The sequence below is a fragment of the Phaethon aethereus genome (assembly GCF_964289735.1).
Source record: "Phaethon aethereus genome assembly, chromosome: 3".
Lineage (NCBI taxonomy): Eukaryota > Metazoa > Chordata > Aves > Phaethontiformes > Phaethontidae > Phaethon > Phaethon aethereus.
This window is the reverse complement of record NC_138576.1, coordinates 111,763,687-111,780,090: the sequence shown is the minus strand read 5'-3', so window position 1 is coordinate 111,780,090 and position 16,404 is coordinate 111,763,687. Positions and strand designations below refer to the sequence as shown.

The 16,404-nt window shown below is 48.3% G+C and overlaps 1 protein-coding gene across 1 annotated transcript in view; it reads left to right on the top strand.

Annotated features, from left to right (window-relative positions):
- Positions 1–7,084: 7,084 nt before the first annotated feature.
- The window catches only part of LOC309404221 (TOG array regulator of axonemal microtubules protein 2-like), a gene marked incomplete at its 5' end in the record, with an annotated part of 29,073 nt that continues 19,753 nt past the window's right edge, over positions 7,085–16,404 (top strand). The window contains 8 exon segments of the mRNA XM_081998609.1: positions 7,085–7,307; positions 8,087–8,148; positions 8,151–8,226; positions 9,007–9,306; positions 10,762–10,997; positions 12,548–12,720; positions 13,558–13,607; positions 15,463–15,653. Coding sequence (XP_081854735.1) covers positions 7,085–7,307; positions 8,087–8,148; positions 8,151–8,226; positions 9,007–9,306; positions 10,762–10,997; positions 12,548–12,720; positions 13,558–13,607; positions 15,463–15,653 — 1,311 coding nt within the window.

The following is a 16,404-nucleotide window of genomic DNA, read 5'->3' as shown; positions in this document are numbered from 1 at the left end:
TTTACTTTCCTTTAACTGGCAGAGAAGCTAGGACAAGTCGCCTCCTGCTTAGTATTTATTATTCTATACTAGACATATGCCCATGGGCAGCTAGTTGCTCTCATGTTCTTAGCATGTGTCAATGGCAATTTAATAACAAAAGTAGGGGGATTTTGGTTGTTTGGTTTGGTTTTGCTACTATGACACTACAGCAATCTTCAAGAGAGAATTTGGAAGTCGTTAAGCCACAGACAACAACATTATACACGCATTGGAAAGGAAAATTTGCAACTATCAGAGGCAACTAAATCTGCAGAAGAGGTTTAGAAAGACTGAGTACATTCTTTGAAGACAGCTCAAATTTTTCGAGGACAGTCTTAACTTTACCAGAAATAAATGCTTGGGATCTTTCAGTGATGAACAGCGGCCAACGCTTCAGCATTGCATTACACACAGAAGACCAAGCAAATTGTTTGACTGATCTGAGATCAGTTGATCTGAATAAAGAAATATTGCAGTCCAGGAATTTGGCAACTGTTCTTGCTGGGCAACCTCACATTACCAGTACAGTCATTTCCCCGGACAACATTATCCCCATGGTGAAGTAACTTTCTTAATATTTACCTTCCACTCTTTTTTGGTTTTATCATTTATAGCCAGACATCAAACAGTTTTCTGATTTCAGGAGGTGAAATGAAGATCCTCACCTTGTGTCCTGATAACGGTCCTGAGCAAGCTTCACCACCGTGCACACCAGTCACGCGTGCCCGACAGGAGCTTCTCAGCTCCGATTTGCTCCATTGCGGTCAGGAGGTGTTCGACTGCACACTTCTGCACCAGGACGTTTGTAAATCATTGCACTATCTGCTTCTGCATTACACATGACAAAAATGTCAAAGCGCTGTTTGTTCCCATTTAGAAGTTGTCTAAAGCAGCTGCTGAACATTTTGAAATGCAGCTTAGAGAGGTAATTGAAAGATTTCTAATGAAAAGGATGATTACTTTTTGGTGAAAAAAGTTGGGCTTTTTACCCCTCATACTTGGTGGCTTGTAACGAACAGCTGTTTCACACTTCAGGATGGCTTAGCTTATTACCCAGACCCCATTGCCATGGCATGTGAGCATCTCTCACTTTTAATGGCATTTACCCTCACCATGTTCCCTGAAACACAGGAACGGAGAGAGAAAAATCTTACGCAGGGGGCTGAAATTTAACCAAAAATAAGCATTCCCTCTCAATCTCTACACATTCCCTCTACATTTTCTCTACGCTGTTACTCTCGCATCACTCATCAACATTTAAACAGCTACTGGAAGCACCTAACAACAATTTTGGGAAGCATGAATACGGTTATGGTACCTATTTTGAAATGGGAGTAAATCGGAGCTTAAGTGCCACATTTATACTGGTACCTCTTGCCTCTGTATCTGAGCTATCTTGTAGCAACCTCTCACTTTTTTCCTCGCCCCTCCTTGTCTCTGTGGCATTTCACCCTTCCTTAAGCCTGTTCTCCCCGGGGTGCCGCCATCTTGGCTGCGGGGCTGGGCTGGGCCCTGTGGCGGGGCCGCTGTGGGAGCTGCCCTGGTGGGCGCGGGGCAGCCCCGGCCTCTCCTCACAGGGACGGCCCTGCAGCCCCCACGCCGCTCCCAACACCTCAGCAAAGAGTATGTGCTAAACAGGTCCTGTTAACTTGGGAAAACTCAGGAACTTCTTTGGTTTTGCTTCGTCTCGCTCTTCAGAGAGTTTCCAGCCTTGTTTCAGAGGGCCGGTTCCTGCAGCTGCCTGGGGGTGTGGATGCCTGACTGGGTAACGGCTGACTGACATGAGGAGCTCCCCTGTGTTTGGTGAGCACCAAGCTGCCCTCACATGAAGCATTAGGAGAAGAGGGGCTGGGTCTGGAGCTGAGGGTCGATGGTCTGACTGAAAATAAGAAACTGCCCCTCGACAGCTGTCCTCACCCCTTGCCTTGCTTCTGTGGTTTCCTGCTCGCTCCTGCCTTCCCAACTGGCCCTCAAGTAGCCTCTGTGGGGTGCTCAGCACTTGCACCCCGCACCCACAAACCTTTGCCCCGTGCTCTGGAGCACCCTGGCTCTCTGTTAGTGAAATTGCTTTGCTAACGATGGTGCAGACATGAAGGCGTATCCACCCCGCTCTGCCTTTGGAGCGTGCCCCCGGTTTTGGAGCTGTGACCACCGCCCGCCAGCACTGTGTATGAAGCTCGAGAAGGTATTTATAAATAAGCTATTGATTACGTGGCTGCAAAGGGCTGTGAAATCAGCTGGTTCAAAATTAGGCAGAGGTTTGCAAGGGGAATAAAGCTGCAGCTAACTTAACTGGCCTGTTTCGCAAAGGGGGGAGACGAGGTGTGCGTAATCAGGAACGTGTGAATTGGCAGGCAGGGTTGGGCTGAGGTCGCCTGTCTCATCCAGAGTCCGGCCTCTGGCAGTCCTGGGCTTGGTATTTTTAGAGCAAGGCACAAGAGCCCTGCCGTGGGCAGATACAATATTTCATCCTGACGGAGGGCATAAACCCAGCCCTGACCTCTGCTTCAGAGAGCTTGATGTGAGCTGTCGGGGCAATTCGTGAACTAGACCAGAACTGAAGATCCCCAAGGGATCTGGTTTCCAGGCACACCTCTGTTCAGATCCTTTGCACTCCCTAGGACCCCTCCTTGAAAATTCAGGTATTTGAGGAAACAAAGCAAATGATCCCAACCCTGACCCGTCCAGGCTCTTTGACCTCACTCTTAGTGGAGTCATGCGGAGTGCAGACTCTTTAAATCAACTTTATATAAGCTCTTAACTACAGAGCTTTAAAAAAAATAAAAATGAAGTGACGGCCCCATGTGAAACAGGGTAAGACATTGACCCTTACTTGGAAAGAGGAGGTAGGGGGTTTTGCGCTGAAATATATTTAACTCTTTAAGTGCCATGCAGGAGTCTGGAGGTTTTGCAGTGGTTGGTCAGGAGGCTGCTGGTATGTTAGACGTGTTGGAAAGGTTTTGTGATGAGCAGGCAAACCACACTGCAGCCTGGTGGTTCCTCCTCTTCTCTCACTCCCTTTCCCAAAATATAATGGGTCAGTCATATGGTGATGCTGCCTCCTATTCAGGATCCGGTCTATCTTCATGTAACCCTCCTGCTGTGCCAAGGCAAAACCCAGATAATGCAAGGATGGGCTGAAAGGTCACAACTTTCAGCTGCTTTCCAGCTCCATACAGTTTGCCCTCGCACAGCTGTCCTTCAGGAGACGCAAGTGCGATGCTTCAGTTGGGTGAAACAAGGTCCGTGCTGCTAATGGACAGGCATCAATTTACTCCTTCAGCTCTACCACTGAGATACGCGGTTGTTTGGGCCTTGTGTGCCCTGACATGGCCATGAGCAGAAGAGTTGCCGTGTGGAGGTAGCAGGGGGTGGGCTGGGTGCCAGGGGAAGCTCGTGGGGGCTTGGGGCTGTGGAACTGTGTGGTCTCGTGTCCTTCCAGACATTGGGAGAAACAGAAATGCCTTCTCCAGTGCTACCCAAGGAGTTGCGGAGCCCCGGGGTGTCTGTCTAGTAGGACATACTCAGAAAAACCCGTACTTTGAGGCAGCTATCCCTTCTTTTGCAGCAAATGACTGCTTTGTCCAGAACTGAGAGCTCTGTGATGAAAAACTAATAGAGCAGGCTGAATCGATCAAAGAAAGGTTGCTTTCTGGGTTTGTGACTCAAACGCATGATCGTGTTGTGGTACCTTCTGGGAAAAGCTGCGTTGTGGTTGCCATTGGAGGAGGTTTTTTGCCTAGCTACTGGTTTGCTCAGTGAAATATTCAGAAATCTCAAAGATTCAAGAATTTTAGTACGTATAATTGCTTGCTCAAAAGTCAAGCTGAAAAGCAGCTGTAACTCAGGGTTCATTTTGTTTCTGTTTTTTGCCCGCTTCAATTACTTAGGAAGCAGAAACAACTCCACGTGGCTTGGGCACCCACTTGCGCATGTAGCAGTGGCAAATTGTTCCAAGAATAATTACTCAGCTGAATGTTGCTTCTGTGAACTCTTTGGACACATTTGCTAATAGTTTCTGCATACAAGTCAGTACTGGTTTGTAGATAGCAAAACGAGCTATATTTGTGAGCTAATTTATGCACACACATTTCAGCCAAAGCTTGTTTTCCTAAACAGAAAAAATATCTGTGTCAATACATACTGTTTGGCTTTAAAACTCGAGAGCTTTATCAGCCATTACCTGAACCAGCAGCTAAGTTAAAACTTCAGCAAAGCATCTCATCTCTTTAAATATTCAGCAGTAGAATTAAATAGGTGTTTGGAGAAACAAAAGCTTTTTAAAACAAAACGAGGAAATTGCCGGTAGGGGTTCTGAAGTCTGGTTGGCTCACTTCCTTTGGTGGCAGTCTGGGTAGCCTTTTCCTGGAGAAGTGGCACGTGAGGACTTTCCATTCTAAGTGCAAAGCTTAGATGAGAAATGGGAATTACTCTGTGACAGTGAGACGGTGGCGGTGGCAGTGTCAGGCTGTGCAGACCCCTTGGGTATTGGCGGAAGGAATAAGCGCCGAGCTGCTCGTGTGTTACTTTGGTTTCGCTAGGTTCTCCAGAAGCACGAGGCTGGCATTTGTGTTTATTATAGGCAAATATTCAAGAGTAAATGAAAGTAACTTGGAGAGGAGGTTAAGCGCCGCTATGTGCTTGCGTGTTCTTTCTTTTCATCCAGCATCTGCTGCAGCCCACTGCAGAGGGCAGCCGTGGGCAAGGCAGACCCTCAGCCTGACCCAGCCTGCGGCCACTCTTGTGCCACGTAGGGAACTGCTGCGTTGTCCTCTGCTGTATAGGTGCTCTACAGCCACCTTGCAGCGAAGAATGGCAATGCATGTGGTGAGTGCCTCAGGGGGAGTTTAGTTGGGCAGAATACAGATAGCTGCGTCCTCTTTGATCAGATCGCATGGATAATATTCCTATACGTAGGTATAGGTATACTTAATGTGTAGACCATACTGGTGTGGATTTTACCAATTTCTCCCCCCACCACCGAAGGCACATTTGCAGTCATGCACAAAATGTCTTTGCCAAACTGTTCTCCTAGTAGCATCTCCTCCAAGTGTGTTTCTTATGGAATTGTGTGTCCCGTGTCCTGTTGCACTTAAGGATTCTCCCCCAAGTATCTTTCCAGCCTGCTCCTGCTTCCTTGGTGAGGTCTCATGAGATCATAGCCCAAGGTGAAAGTACTACGGGCAAGCTGCCTGCACAAGTCAAGCATGGGCCAATCCTAAGGTATTTGAGTGTCCTGCAAAACTGTTACTCTACCAAATTACAGGGCCAATGGCTATATTTATCAGTAATGAAGTGTGAGTCTCTGCGAAGGAAGGACAGGCGTTTGAGCCTCACCACCTGTGACAGATGGTGCATGTTATGGGATGTGATGGAATTAACAGTGAAGATCCGTGCCTGACACCAGCAACTGCCTCCCTTCACACTGGTTTGGTTTTGAAACAAAGGTCTGAGACAAGGAAGAAGGTTTTAACATGTAAAATCAATCAAATGTGAGTTTTGTAAATTCCCTTTTGTATGCGAGGATTGTGTAAGATAAACTACTGTGGAGAACTTCTTTTATCTTAACCAAGCAACTGGCACGAACCGATAAGAACCAGTACAATGTTAAAACACAAGCTAAGCAAGTAGGTAAGGAAAGAGTTCCTCTGGAGGACAGACAAGTTAGGGGGACCAAGTACTGCAAAAAACCACCAGAGACCACCAGAGGACCACCGACTCATTTAACAGCGCATGCATCAAGGACATTTGAGTATGTTAAACATTTCTCGGAAATGTCATGAATATGCTAACAATTGCAATGAATATGAATGTATGTACTCTATAGAATTCAGATGCTGGTAACACGAGGCACGCATGTTAGAAGGAGATATCCCCCATGCGTCCAGCGCTGCAATAAAGATGTCTGCTTAATAACACTTTGATGTTATTAAGTTTGAATTTCTTAAGTTTGGATTTCTTTGAATCGCTTCTGTACTCACTGATGTTTATAGGAATTTTACTGCTGGCTTACCATCCTGACCTCTTCTCCTAAGGCATGCTCTGCAAAATCCCCTCCTTCCTCTCACTTAGGCCATAAGCAATGGGCCAATAAGTTTCAGGAAGCCAAAGCCCTGGATAGGGACTCAAGTTTCTGTCAGAAGGTGAAAAAAGGTCTCTATAGAGTGTTGAAGTGAAAGCAACCAAACCGCTAAGGAAAGAGACTGCAGGGACTGAGGCTGAAAAGGGTCACGTTTCGCTATAGCACTAACCTGAGGGGCTAAGAATAAACTTCCTTTACCCTCCTATATCCTGCACACTAGAACACTGTCTACAACCCCACTAGTCCCGAGGGATGTGCGTTTGCTGATGTGACTCGGCAGACAGTTCCTGGATAGCTGGCATCTCTAAATATGGGTTAAGCTGTAGCCTCAGGCTGTCTGAGGTGCTGCAGGCGCTATAGGTACCTCAGCAACACTATAAATGCAGGCAACTTGCCTACAACAGCCATTGTTTCAGCTGCTTTTCTCCTTCCTTTCACAATGGGTAGCAGATTTGGAAGTACTTGGCTTGTGGGTTGAGTTTTGGCTCAGAATTATCCATGGCTGTGTCAGAGAATCTTATCTACCCCTTCCTAGGGAAGAAATCTTGCAGACTGGTAGAATGTGCCAGAGAGAGGGTTTACACACTAGTCTTCGGTATCGTTAGCCCAGTGCTTCCCCTTAAATCCAGGAATGTTTGTCTTAAAAAGGAGCAAACTCTTCCACCCCACATTTTTTCAGGTGTTCTCGGGGCAGCTGCAAGGCGCTGCACTGGGTCCAACAGCCTCTGCTGCCGTGCTCGTGCAGCCATGGGGAGAGCAGCTCCTGGGGTGGAGTTATGTTTTCCCCGTTATGCCAACAGCAGTCTTCCTCCTTTGGCAGTTCCAAAGACTGGTGGCTGCCACTTGTACTAACAGTGCTATTTTCCCATGCAGGTTCCTGATGCTGCAGGGGAACCCGCCAGCAGCTGTATCAGGCCCAGCACCCAGCAGCACATCGAGTAGACTCTCATCTGCAAAGAGCCCATCGTCCCCTGCCCCACCATGGCAACACAAGATGAGTTTGCAGCAGCTAAAGGGCTGCAGCAGACCGGAGACTTCTTCAGCCAGGGCTTGTTGCAGTCCCGTTCCTGCAGCCTTTGCCTGGAGGATGCTCGCCTGCAGTGGCAGCGCCGGTGCCCAGGAATGCTGCTTGGCTCAGGGAGGCAGAGCGTGTACAAAAGCTGCAGTCAAAGCACTGATCACGAGACCCTGGAGATGCTGGCAAGTGCAGCAGCTATTCTTCATGCTGTACAAGTGAGAGCCCCGCCTTAGAGGCCGGGTAATGGGGGAGATACTGGCCAGGATAAGGGGCAGGGAAACACGCTGTGTAAAATTTTGAATTTTCAGCAACAGCCAAGATGGCAAAATTTTTTTGAGGCAGGCCATGTTTATGTTGGTTTTGGGTGTCTCTGCAGCAAAGAAAGCAGGGAATAAGCCCCTGTAACTGTGAAACAGAACAAAGGAGAACCGTTTGGGTGGGCAATTTGCATCCTACAGACAAAGTAATCAAGTAAGGCCAACTGAACCTTGGGGACATCTGGTACGGAGTGCAAACCTGCTTTTAGTTATAACACCTGGTGTTTAATTGATTGTGTCCTCGTACGTTCTTGTGGTGCAGAGAAGTGAAAAACTCAGCAAAACCCAACCCAAATGGAGTGGGAATTACAGAAAAAAAGGGCTTTCAAACTAGCTGTGGAGAGAGATACCAATACGAGAGACCATTGTGGGTTGCGTACTCTTTGAAAGGAGAGGAAAGGAATCCTGTAGTCCAGGATGGGCAGCTAGCAAAACACATGCAAATTTGTAGAACGTTGAGCTGTCAAAGCGCTGGAATGCGAGCCCCTCACCAAGCAGGATATTGTGACATCAAACAGACCTTTGCATAGGCCAGGACTGCACGTCACTACTGGTGTCTCAGTCCTCGAGGGAGAAGCGGTGTCTGCTTTTTCCTTTCCATGTCAAATGCTGCGAATTTGAGCTGTTTGTACTGTCCTTATTTTAAAGCTAAGTACCACAGCCCAGTTGCTGTCTACTGTGGGACTGTGCCCAAATTCAAACCCAGACAGATAGATACACAGCTCTGCAAGGTGGAAGCATTGATTCGAACTTGCAGTTTTGTGGCAGCAGCTGGACCACTGAAGAAGGTGAGGATGGACCGGGGTTGAATACTCAATGGTGGCTTCAGCCCAATGAGAAAAGCCCACCCGATTTCAGGGAGAAATGGACCTTGGAAGTCAGTCCTCATGTGCTGGCTCTGTGTCAGAGGAGGTGGCTGAACCTGCCCTCCTGCAGGGGTGTGCATGGCATCACATCTCTTTATCATGAGTTCATTATGCTTTCTCCTTGATCAACTACTTGATCCTACTACTGCCAGCCAGAATGGGGACTGTGGCCCAGCTGGCCATAAATCGGGCATGGTAGTGAGATGTTCATGGTAATGAGTTCTGTTTCTATCCTTGCTATCAAGGTGTGGTCTGGCCCTAGGTAAATGCCCTGTTCTTCCTCTGCTTGCCAGTCAGATCTGACCTTGAGGGTGGGATGGTGCTCTAGAAACACTGGCAAGGTCTGCCTGCTTGCTGAGGTGTCTTGCTGCTTTCCAGAAATACCAGTAGCACCGTGCGGGTGTTTACTGGTCGTCTTCACAGGAGCCAAGTCCTGCAATGGGAATCTTTTTTCCCCTCTTACCAGTGGGGCCTTCAGCCTCTCTCTCCTGGCTTGCTAGCTCAACGCTGCTCAGAAGAATTACGCTGACACTAGTTTTAAGGAAAATAAAACCAAAATGTCTTCTGAATGATTATGAATTAGATCAATAGATTAATAGATTAATTAGATAATTTAATTAGATAAATAACCACTCCTTAGGTGGTTGATTGTAAAAGTGTGAGGTCAGCTAACCGCCTTCTTCCCTTTTACCAGATCTGCAGCTTCTTTTCAATCCATATTGACAACTCAGATGAAGAAGCAGCTGAGTTTACGGGATGGGGATGAAGCTGAGAAACCTCCACACCCAAGCACCACCTCTCCCCTGGGTGGCCCGGTCGGCAAGGCGAGCGTGCACGACCGCAGCGCTGAGTATGGAGGTGATCTCTCCCCACTTTCTCACCGAGCCTTGCCCCAGGACCCCCAGGAGAGGGAGGTGAGCAGTGCTGCCCTGGCAACCATTCTGATCAAGGGCAAGCTGAAGATGAGGAGGATGTCTGAGGGTCTGTTAGCCTCACAGAGAGGTAAGATGGGAGTCTGCCCGTTCTCTTGTGGGAAGAAGGGCCTTTTCCCAGTGTAGAGAGCTAGCGCACATTCCCCGGGAACAGTTCTCCCCTGCATGTGCCCCCCTGCAATAACATTCCCTGCTCTTAGTCCCCTGCATAGCCCTCCTGTTGTTGTAGGGGTGTACAACTGTGGGGAGGAGAGAGGAGCAGGAGGGTGGGTGTGCAGATGACTTATTCTGGGTAAGCACCGGTCCATGGGCTCCCTGTTGTCTGATGGGAGCCCGGAGGACCAGGATGTTCCTCTGGTGGCTCTGTGGGAGTGGGTAAGTGTTGTCCACTGGCCTGCTTCAGGTGGATGCCAGCATGAGCATAGAATCATAGAATGACAGAATCTTTAAGGTTGGAGAAGACCTCTAAAATCAGCAAGTCCAACCGTCAACCCAATACCACCACGCCCACTAAACCATGTCTCAAAGTGCCATGTTTTGTGAACACCTCCAGTGACGGTGACTCCACCACTTCCCTGGGCAGCCTGTTCCAATACTTGACCACTCTCTCAGTAAAGAATTTTTTCCTAATGTCCAGTCTAAACCTCCCCTGGTGCAACCTGAGGCCATTTCCTCTCGTCCTATCTCTAGTTACTTGGGAGAAGAGACCAACACCCACCTCACTACAGCCTCCTTTCAGGTAGTTGTAGAGAGCGATAAGGTCTCCCCTCAGCCTCCTCTTCTCCAGACTAAATAACCCCAGTTCCCTCAGCCGCTCCTCATAAGACTCGTTCTCCAGACCCCTCACCGGCTTCATTGCCCTTCTTTGGACACACTCCAGCACCTCAATGTCCTTCTTGTAGTGAGGGGCCCAAAACTGAACACAGGATTCGAGGTGTGTCCTCACCAGTGCCGAGTACAGGGGCACGATCACTTCCCTGCTCCTGCTGGCCACACAATTTCTCATACAGGCCAGGATGCTGTTGGCTTTCTTGGCCACCTGGGCACACTGCTGGCTCCTGTTCAGCCGGCTTTCAAACAGCATCCCTGGGTCCTTTTCTGCCGGGCAGCTCTCCAGCCACTCTTCCCCCAGTCTGTAGCATTGCGTGGGGTTGTTGTGACTTGAAGTGCAGGACCCAGCACTTGGCCTTATTAAACCTCATACAGTTGACCTCAGCCTATCGACCCAGCCTGTCCAGGTCCCTCTGCGGAGCCTTCCTACCCTCCAGCAGATCCACACGCCCACCCAACTTGGCGTCATGTGCAAACTTACTGAGGGAGCACTCAATCCCCTCAACCAGATCATCGATAAAGATACTGAATACGACCGGCCCCAAAACTGAGCCCTGGGGAACACCCCTTGTGACTGGCCACCAGCTGCAGTTATTTAGACATTTCCAAGAAATCTGTCCAATGAAATATGTAGCTTCAGGTGCTCTAGGTTTGCAGTGCTGCTTCTATTATGCTTTGTATCTCTGCTTTGCAGGCCTGACTGACTGCGGTGACCCTAGAGGGGTTACCCTGAAGCCAATGGTTTCCAGGTCAGCTTCCCAGAGGCGCCTGGTAACCTCCAAGCCTGTGCCTCCCATCCACAACAGCCTGCCTTCCTCAGAGCCCAGCAGGATGAGCAATGCAGAGCAGGAGCGTGGGGAAGATGGCACCGGCTGTGATGACAGTGATGGGAATAACAAGCAGCTGATGTCAGAGGGAGAAGGATATAAAGTAAGGAAACCAAGCCAAATCACATGTGGTAGATCTTCAGTTTATTTCCTGTAGGCAGAGCGCTGAGATCTTCTTTCCTGGTGGTGCAAGCCCAGGGAAGCAGCTGAGATGAGGAAGAGCTCAGCTGGACACTGCGCTTCAGGCTGTCTTTGCAACGTGTGTACTGCAGACTTCATGTCCTCAGCGTCTATCAATAGGAGAAGAGGTCTTTAAATAGTTTCTGTGCTCTCTAGTGGCTCCTGCTGTGTTTTATGGTGGGGAAAACACCAGCAACCAGTTGGAGCAACTAAATGTGTCCAATCTGGTCATGTATATCCTCCTACATTTAGCAAAATCCATCTGTCTGTGAGCCATCTGTACATTGTGGTTACTGTTGCAGATACACCAGCATCTTGGTGGGTTTTTATATCAGCTCTGTCTGGTTTAGATGGAAAAAGACGTTTGCTGGAGCAGGCCACCCTGCAAAGACAACTTTAGGTTGTCCCAGCTTTTGAGCTGTACAGCCACGTCCTTCTGCACAGTTCTCTCTAATAGCATTTCTAGAGTTCAGCAGCCCCTGTGCAGCTTCATCCTCTCCCATGGGTCTGCCCAGGGGTAAGTGATGGGAACTGGCAATTGTGGCCACAGGCAATGCACTGCAGACGCCATCCACTCGCTTGCCTTTGCAGGAGGGACAGAAGCTGCAGTTGTTTTGGTTTTGCTGTGGTGAGCAGGACAAGGCAGATGAATCACAGCATAACCAATAAAAGGCTAGTGTACTTGATTTTGGCCTTGCAGATGCAGGCCCAAAGGTATCCCTGACATTAACTCTGTTGGTTTCACTGGAGCTTGAACAGGTCCTGATTTGGCTCTTTAGCTGTGAGAAGAATGTTGGGATACTAAGGAAGGGTGTGCATCTGCCCCCGCTCCCTCCATCCCCCTTCCTAGCCATGGCACGGGGAGCCTGAAGTAATTTCAGCCGGCAGAGAGACCTTACACAGAGCAGCAGGGTAGGGAGCTCTGCTGAACCTAATAAATGACAGTGAGCCTGAGATGATGAGTTGTGTGGGAGCTGGAGAGCAGCGAGCATCCAGAGAGCACATTAGCATCTGGGCCAAAAGGCTGTTGGGGGACTGTGGGAAGGGCAGAAGCACAAAAAATGATGGTCAGGTTTTGACAGCGTGCAAGATGACTTTGTGGGGACTTGGCTGGAGTTCAGAAAGGGCTGGTAGGCGCTTTAAGGGACAGTGGGAGGACACTGATCTAAACCCACTCCTGTACCATCGGAAAGGCTAAGAGAGGCAACGGCACCCCAGAACATCCTGATGCCAGGTGGGAATGCACCCACTGCCAGAGAGGTGAGCGAGGGGAGAGAGCTGGCAGCAGCAGCGTGGGACACGGTCTCTCCCTCACCACTTCCCTTTCCATTGCCCATCCTAGGCCAAGCTGCTCCATCAGTTTGGGTTTTCTTTTCCTGCCAAGTCCTAGCTAAGAGCATGGCTAAACTTCTTGTGGCATCAAAGGGGGAGGGCTGGATCCTTGAGCTGAGCACTGCGTTCTACTATTTCCAGGCTTCCCCGCTGCCCTTGTATGGCAGTGGTGTGGATGGGAAGAAGTCACTGAGAATGGCTGTGATTCCTCCTATCCCCAAGTCAGCAAGACCACCTGATGGGGCTCCTGAGAGCGCTGCAGTGCCTCTCCCAAGCTCTCAGCATGTGGTTTTCCAAGAGGCCCTGGAGATGAGGTAAGCCAAGGTGTCTGCTGCTCCACTATGCTGTTCACCTTGCACTTCTTGTCTCGGGAGATTGTTTTCCACAGTATATTTATGCAACATATCGATGCAAACTTACCAATACATTGATGCAAACTTCTGTGCATTCGCCATTTTGCGTATCTATGATGACGCAGCACAATGTCAAAACCAACATCATACACTCTAAGAGCAGGGGTGGTGAGGAAATATAGCAGTCAACCTTAGCCTAGTTATAACAATAAATAAGGAGCCATAGGAATATAGTTCCAATTTAAAAGCCTCAGCATTGCTTTGGATCTGCAATCTGAATAGACTCACCTACCAGTTGAGTTGGAAACCCCCTTTTTCTTTGTGGAAGAGCAGGGAGGTGTAATATTCTTCTCAGGAGACAGCTGTGGTATTACTCTAGGTAACAAGACACTGTCACCAGTTGAAGGCATGGCCAGGCAAAGTTAGGCTTCTGCAGCAGTATAAAGGTCGCTGCCCTCAATACAGGCTTATGACTGGCTTAACATCTCTTGCTGATGCACAAAGGATGTAGGTAGCGGTGAGAGCCACTTAGCTCCAAAAGGAGAAACAGCAGAATTGGATATTTAAGGCCCAAATTGAAGAATGACTCCCGTGTTTCAGATTGAGCTTGATGAGCTCTGTGTGACTCCAGCAACTGAAATGTTAACGGTAATTAATCAGCTTTGCATATTGCTGGTTTCATGGGCTGCATTTCCTCCTTCATCAGAACGACAGTGCTATGAGCGTTTGCCTCCTTGAATGCTACCCTCCCTTCTCTTTCTGTCTTCTCATCTATTATTTTATCCCCAATTTTCCCAGGCCAAGATCAGGCAGCAGCAGCAGTGAAGAGAAGACCCTTAAATATCTAGGTAGGTACAGGGCATGGCTGTCCTAAAATGACCATAGGAATCCAGGCCCATGGGTGGCACTGTGAAAGTTCGGTTGAAAACTGTCCTGTAACATTTTTCAGTTCCTTGATGTGCTCAGACGGCTGCCGCAAAGCCCACTCACTGGGAAATGTGCTCTGGGGATCCGGTGAAAATGACTCCAGCATGGATGGGGCTATGAATGGCAGGAGCTGGAGGGAGACCTCGGGGCCCCAGAAATGCACAGCAGGAAAAGAAAACGTTCCTCCGCCTCATGCTCCTACCTTTTATCTCCCTGCACACTCTCTAATGTCACAAAGATCAGAGAAAAATGAGGCATTTCACATGAAACAAGAAATGCTCCTCCTCCTTCCTCCTACACTTGCAGGAGAAAACCTTCCCTTGGAGCAGTTTCTGAACCGAACCGTTTGAGCTCTGAAAGAGATTCATCAGCATGGCCTATTTTTGCACTGGGAGAAGTAGTGAAACCTTGTGTGACAGGAAGTCCTTGTGAATTTTCCATTTCCCGAGAAAGAGGCTTCAAAGAGGATCCAGCCTATGCAGGATCTGAGCTTTCCGTCCTCTTAAAGCACAAGCCAAATGCTGAGTAATGAACTCAGGTTTCCTTTGTGCAACACATTTCCCTCAGACCACTGACACTAGGTTTAGGATTGCAAATCTCTTCCCGTACTCTGTCTGCATATGTCAGTATTGCAAACTGAGACTGGGGTAGGGGATGCCTACTGGCTTCTCTCCCCTCCCCGCCTTGCATTAGCACTAGCAGTTAGAGTTCTGCAAGACAAAAGGTGGTGTCTGGTGCGTCTGTGTCAGCCGGTACTTTTAAGTTGAAAACCTCAATGACACTGTTGCTGTCCCTTTACCATCTGGGGGTTTGTAGCGATGAGAGGGATAAAAATTTAATAAATAGCCTTTTTTCTGCATTGGCATAATTAAGATCCACTGCTCCCTCAGCTCCGTGTTAGTTCTGCCAAATAATGGGCACGCCCCCGTAGGAACTATTCCTTTATTGCTGAGACGCAGCTAGGATGCTGAATGCAACTAGGGAGGAGTATTGCTGAGTAAGGAAGGTGACATTTTGCTGGACACATTCTGGACTAGAAATGAGCGACATTGATAAACCATGTCTCTCTTTTATTATTGACCTGACCATTCTGCAGGGCAAAAATCCTGATTTAAGATAGCTATTCCTTTTTTACTGCTTGGCTCTCACATAATTTTATCACCTGTGAAGCCACGTAAGGAATGATTAGTTCTCAGAGCTGTAACAGCTCTGTTGGAGAGTATTTCAGAATGAGCTGCACCGTGCTATTCCCATTAAGAAAATCATCCTTTAGTCAGGCTGCCTAGAGAGTGGGCTGTTCTGCTACAATTTAGGATGAAACTCCTTGGGGAAAATGAATTCTCTAGCTTCAAGAACACAATTCTGGTTTTGGTAACTCTCTAGCAATCCTAAGCTTTTCTTTAAATGCCCTCTAAAATATTCCAGCCAAGAGGAGGAAATGTAGGTTCTTACTTCTACAAATGCATATAGCTATTAAAAACAAGTTCTTTTAGTAGTAACTGGGGAAAAGAAGATGTTTCCTAAAATCAAAATGGATAGGAACAGCATCTTTTTGGCAAGGGCAACCTCCATCTTCTGCTCTTCTCTGTCAAGCACAGCTGCCCACCAGAAGCCAAGGGCTGACATCTTTATCAGGCATCAGTAGGTTTGAGTCTGATGGCCAACAGAGTAATGCCATTGCTGCTGCCAGGGCAATATGGTAGTACCCCATCTCTTTGGAGAGGTTATGTGTACCTTGCTGTTCTCATACACGACCTATAATCCGTGTTTTATCAGAGTGCCAGACTCCAGAACCCACCGTGCCTGTTCACCGGCAACGTGCTGTTGGTGGCGTGAAGTCTGCCGGACACTTACGTGCACCTGTGCACCCGTTAACAGGCCTCCCACTCAGCCAGGCCAAGGAGATGGATAATGTCATAAGCCCTCACCTTCTGAGTGACGATGACTTGAAGGACAGCGATGGAAAGGTAAGGGCTAGGGACAGGGGGGAGCAGGCTTTCTTTTCAGTGACTGTTCAGTGCTTAGCACAAAATGTCACTGAAAATCATAACCTTCCTCTCTTGGGGAGCAGATTCTCTAGGGAATACACTTGACAGCTACGGAGCAATTGCGTGAGTATTTTCACTGCTCCAGAAGTCACTGGTTGGGAGGTGGTGCTCAGGTTACGCAAGAAGCATTCTTTCTGTTCGAAGGCCAATTTAGAGCAGATCTGAATGGCAGAGCAAGTTACACATCAGTGAACATGTGCAAAGTGCATGCTTGGAAGCACAGAAGCAATGATTATCATGCTGAGCGTAAGCAAGGCTGCAAAATAAAATGGGAGAGCTTGCTTTTCCTTGGTTATCTTTCCTGCTGTATGTCACAGCTCTCTCATTTTCAATTTTCCTATTCATTAAAACCACTGCTTCTCCAACTTGTTTTCACATGACTCCTTTCTTGGACTCATGTGTTCGCAGAGAGCAGCTGAGTCCTTCAGAAGCAAGGAAGTGAGAAGCAGCTGCAATTACTGGCCATGAGTGTTAAGAGACAGCAAATTACCTGTCCTTGCTGGTTATTGCAGATGGTTTTTATTCCCCCACCCCGGGCCTGTTGGAACTGAACTGCCTGTTCCCTGGTGATGTGAGCTCTTCATACGCCTTGGAGCAGTCCTGTGATGCTGTTGGTTCAAGCAGGGCTTCCTGACCTGGATTGAGAAACAACCCTCCACGAGTCCAGGAG